The sequence below is a fragment of the Sinocyclocheilus grahami genome, unplaced genomic scaffold (assembly GCF_001515645.1).
Source record: "Sinocyclocheilus grahami isolate Dianchi unplaced genomic scaffold, SAMN03320097.WGS_v1.1 scaffold1478.1, whole genome shotgun sequence".
Lineage (NCBI taxonomy): Eukaryota > Metazoa > Chordata > Actinopteri > Cypriniformes > Cyprinidae > Sinocyclocheilus > Sinocyclocheilus grahami.
Genome location: NW_015506657.1, coordinates 179,417 through 184,792, shown reverse-complemented (window position 1 = coordinate 184,792; position 5,376 = coordinate 179,417). Strand labels below are relative to the sequence as shown.

Below are 5,376 nucleotides of genomic sequence, written 5' to 3'. Positions count from 1 at the left end.
CACACACACACACACTCTTATATTTAGTGTGTTTTTATTTTTAGCTGATATTAAACAGTGACTTTATTCTATAGTCTACATGTTTGGTCAGAGTACCATATTTTTCATAATGAGTTTTTTTTTATAATTTTGAATGTGCGGCGATTCATATTCTAAAGCGACTTATATAATGATATTAACGTCAAGCATGTAAAATGTGCAATTGAATTGATGGCGAATGTAAGAGCTCAAGTTTGTGTTTATACAGTGTATTGTTATTGTAGTTATCACCAGCTTGGGCTGATCATACTAAACCAGTTTAAGCCCTTGTTAGTGTTCTAGCTAGACAGTGTCACTACGGTTTGGGACTGAGCCATTGTGCCGAGCCAGACAAACTTAAATAGAGTTTAAGGAGAGATGCTACTGGCAAAAACATTGCTTATTCATGCACTGGTCAATTTTGTGATTTTGGGCTTTTCATAAAGTGTTTTTTCAAGACTAGTGGAAACATTTATGACACTTTATCTATTTGTGGCTGTAGATTTCAATTATAATACATATCTTTAAAGAGATTTTTCTCCACTTCTGCAGCACGTACATACACCAAAACTTAGAGTTTTATTCCTCTCTATATTCTGAAGGTTTTTACTGAAGGGTTTGTTCAAATATATGCAACATGGATTTATAGAGCTTTTTATTCCTAAAAACATGGTTAAAATGCAAATCTTTAAAGGTTGTGAGTTCACACTGATTTATACAACACTTTATTCCTAAAAACATACCGAAAAACTGTTTTCTGTCTGTTGACAGTGTTTTCTGATTTATAAACTGATAAAAAGATAAATCCAAAATCCCCTCAGTAAAAACCTTTAACTCTAATATGTCAACAAAATCAAACAAGAATTTTGAACCTGAGTTTATCCAGTGTTCAGATCTATTCTCTACAAATGTATGCACAGTGCATATTTAATTCGATAATGCCTTATTTTAAATGTAACATTTCAGAAAACTTTTAATACAAAGAATGTTTGCAATTTACAATATAATCAATCAACTGGGGAGATATAAATGAGCCATAAATCAATAAGCAAAGGGCAGACGGCTCAAGCAAGAGTTTTACTGTCTTCTGTATTTCATTGAAAGAATCACTCGAGAGAAGCATAAACATTGTCATCTCTTGCTCTGTAGTTCCACTGGAAGCGTTTGTTAGACCGGATCTTCAATGATAATTTCTCAGAGGAAGAGGAGATCGTAGTTTTGGCCACTGACTACATGCAGACGGTGTCGGACATCATTAAAACCACGTCTAAACGGTAAGAGTTTTGAAAGAGTCACGGTGTCAAATTGAGATTTTTCTGATAAATATTGCTATTTAAAAAGCAATTAACATTTTTTGGGGGCATGTTTGTATGGCTGCACAGTGTATCCAAAATGTATTATTATTGTTATTATTATTACTGAATAAAATACTAAATTAAATGAAAAATACTTAATATACACAAACAAAAAATATTGCTATTGTAAAAAAATTTGGATTTACTGATAAAAAAATTAAATTGTGATTTAAAACATGATTCATATATTTTTTAATTGTGTTTCATTCATTCATTAATTCATTAATTAATGCATTCATTCATTCATTCATGCATTTATTTATTACTTGATTGCTATGCTTGTTTGTTGGGTTGCACAATTTGGCCAAACCTTTGTGATTTATATTTCAATATTGCTATAAAATAATAATAATATTAATGCTTAAATAAAAACACTAAATAAAGTACTAAACAAAATAAAAATTACTGAATAAAAACAAAATAATAAATATTAATATTGTAAAACAATAAATGCAATTGTTCTGATAAAAATGGCAATTGTGATTTAAAATGCGATTAACTTTGTTGTTGTGCTGCACAATTTGGTCAAAACTCAATGTGGCTAATAAGGATAATGATAATAATAGTTATAATAATAATGATTATAATTACTAAATAAAAATAAAAGAAATATTTAAATAAAATTAAAAACGAAATAGATATTACGTTTCAGTTTGTTTTTTGTTTTTTTAAAGGATTATGGGTAATTTCTTCATTTTCAATGTAATAAAGATAACCCATCGCAGAACATGCAGTGCATGTATTCATTTAATTAAATCAGCGTTCTTGATTTAGTGAAAATATCATGGTAAAATGTCTCGCAAAATGAGTTTGAATTGATGGTAAAAATTAAGAGAAAAAGTACTGCAACACTTTTCAACACATTTTCAGCGTTTCGCAATATAAACCGGTGTGTGTGTGTGTGTGTGTGTGTGTGTGTGTGTGTGTGTACTACCAGTCCATCCACTGAGTTGTTTGCTGCTATATTTTCTCTGTTTTTGTGAGAATAATTGAAGTTACTTGAACTTTCTTTTGTCTGTCCATCTCTGTCTTTCTCTTTTACACTGACTGTGTCTGAATTATTGATGAGAATGTAACTGTTTCCACTTAAATGTGACCGACGGTTCTAATGACTTCATCAACCGTTCCTTTAGTACTTAAAGAATACTAAATACTTAACAAACTTACTTAATAATAAATAAAACTATAAGGACATATATAAAATAAATTATTTTTTTTTTTTGTAAAACTTCATATAAAAAAAACAATACAAAATTTTAATAAAAAAACATAATATTATTTCAGTGATTCTAAAATAACACTGCTTTTCTTGTCAGTAAAGACATTTATAATGTTACGAAAGATTTCTATTTCAAATAAATGCTGTTCTTTTGAACTTTCTGTTCATCTGTGAATCCTGAAAAATAAAATGCATCACAGTTTCCACAAAAATATGAATGTGTTCAACATTGATAATAATCAGAAATGTTTCTGGAGCAGCAGATCAGCATATTATACTGATTTCTGAAGATCATGTGACACTGAAGACTGGAGGAATGATGCTGAAAATACAGCTGCGCATCACAGAAATACATTACAGTTTAACACATACTCACATAGAAAACAGCTGCTTTACATTCACAATTTTTACAGTATTTTTTATCAAATTAATGCAGCCTCGGTGAGCAGAAGAGACTTTTTTCAAAGACATGTAAAGTATTACGGACCCCAAACTTACGAACGTAAGAATACATTTTGTGAGATGAACTTTAACCCTATCTAGTCTATAATTTCCCTCATGAGTCTTAAAGATGGTGGAATGCTTTCAATATTAAACTACTTTATGATTTCAGGAAATTGTCTGATTGGATGTCAGTGATATTAGAGATTTCTCTTCCTTTTCTTGTGGAAAAGTCTTTTTGTCCCTATCGTGTCATTGCGTAATAATACATCATATCCCATAATATTCTCACAATGACCCCTTCCTTCATAATCACTGTTATTAAAATCACCATGGCGATGCGCGGCTCTCATCAGGCTCTTTCTCTTCACGTCGCAAAACTTCATTCTCATCCAATGCTTGTGCTCTTTCTGAGTGAAACCGGCGCTGAAGGAACCCGAGGCCTGGCGCTCTGCTTTGTGCTGACTGTAAAATAAATATAGAAAGTGTTTTAACGTCGCTTAAAGCTTTCAGCTTTTGTTTCGCTGCAAACTTGCGTGTTTGAGTCAGAATATTGTATGAATCAAAATGTGCATGTTAATGTACAGTATTATATATTGCAAGATTTAGGTATTTTTCATGAATACACATATGCATACAAATAATACAGTTACAGTAAAACTGGACAGACAGTCAGATCAATAAAAATAAAATAATAAATAAAATAAATAAATTACGTTTTGATTGTTGACTGAAAAAGCAGGTCAGATTAGTTTGGAAAATAAATACTTTTTTTAAATAGATTCATATTTTTGAAACAAAGTAAACTTCTGCATAATAATTTAAAATGCATTAAAATAAGATATTAATTTGGAAAATAGAAATTAAAATTTCAAGCAAGTTAAGGTATTTTAACTAAAATAAAAAAGTTAAATGAAATTAAATCTTTGACCAAAATGAGCAATCACTTAATTTGAGCATTTTCAAGCTATTGAATAAAATACAGATTAATACAAATAAAATAAATGCTTACTGTTGACTATGAGAAAGTAAGTCAGATTAGTTTGATTATTAATTTATACATTTTTGGATTTGGTCATTAATTTAAGCCATTATTTTGATTGTTATTTTATTAATTTATAAAAAAAAAAATTATAAATAAAATGCATTTAGACTGCACTGAAAAAAAATGTTTACCTAAAAATGATATTAATAAATCCATATTAACTAGTTTTATTCAAGTGAAAAATATTGTTTAACATCTCTGAATCAACCTAAATACATTATTTATACCAACAAACTCTTCTGAGGTGAACAGTTGCAGGTTACCACTCTTTAAAGTGTGTTGACTGAGAAATTAAGACAGATCAGAAAATAAAAGTAACTAAGTTTAAATATTTTAAATAAAATTAATATTTAAATGTACATAAAAGACAAAATAATCTTTTAAATATTGAAATGAAATCCTGGGATAAAACTAGAAATGAGCAATCACTTTTTTTTAAAATAATTGTTTTATTAAAATTGTCATTAAAAGTAGCTTGTTCTATTCTAAACAATGTCTGAAACTATTTCTAGCATGTATATGTAAAGCAAGTAAGTGTAAATATGAAAAGTAAGACTAAATATGGTAATAATAATAAAGAGCCAAAGTTTTCTGTGCCTCTCGGCGGGGTTTGACTCGTTTTGTCCGTGTTTGTTCTCTTGTGATGATAAAGTGTAATTTGTATTTACTGTTGATACTTATGTACTTTATTCCTGCAGGAGAATCGCATTATGGTCGCGGTGTGTCATACGACATGCTGATGGTGTCGTCGTTTTCCGTGCTGTTGTTTATCTGTGTTTTATGGGTAATTAAAAGGGAATAGTTTGTTGGGTGATTATTGGATTTCATCTGAATGCCGCTCCGTGCTTTAGAGGTTGTTGAGCCAAAGGACGGTTTAATGGCTGTAATTATGAGCCGACGGTGAGACGCCGTGGGTACAGGAGCAATGAAAGCCACACACTCTCTCACACACACACACACACACTCTCTCACACACACACACACACACGCACACACACGATCATTTGAACCGGTTGATCAGTGACTGTGTAGTTTTACTAAATCTGTTTGTTTATGTGAGTATTGTTGAGCGTTTAAGTTCTCTGGTCGATCATCTTCAGAAACGAGCTGCTTTTATGCGTAATGAGCTTCATTAGAATACATTAGCCTAATGAGCTTTACTCCTGTTCCCCCGTCAGCGATTGACTTTAGCTTCAGCATTAGAATATGTTTGCGTAAAGCTCGTTAATTAAATATCACCACACCTGCGCAAACACACACACACTCACACACACACACACACACACACACACTCTCTC

At 30.7% G+C, this 5,376-nt stretch overlaps 1 protein-coding gene across 1 annotated transcript in view; it reads left to right on the top strand.

Moving 5' to 3' along the window:
• Positions 1 to 5,376, top strand: part of LOC107570566 (endothelin-converting enzyme-like 1) — a 20,101-nt gene that overhangs the window by 2,293 nt on the left and 12,432 nt on the right. Inside the window, exon 4 of the mRNA XM_016256798.1 lies at positions 1,168 to 1,292. Within this exon, the coding sequence (XP_016112284.1) occupies positions 1,168 to 1,292 (125 nt within the window). The remainder of the gene's footprint in view (positions 1 to 1,167; positions 1,293 to 5,376) is intronic.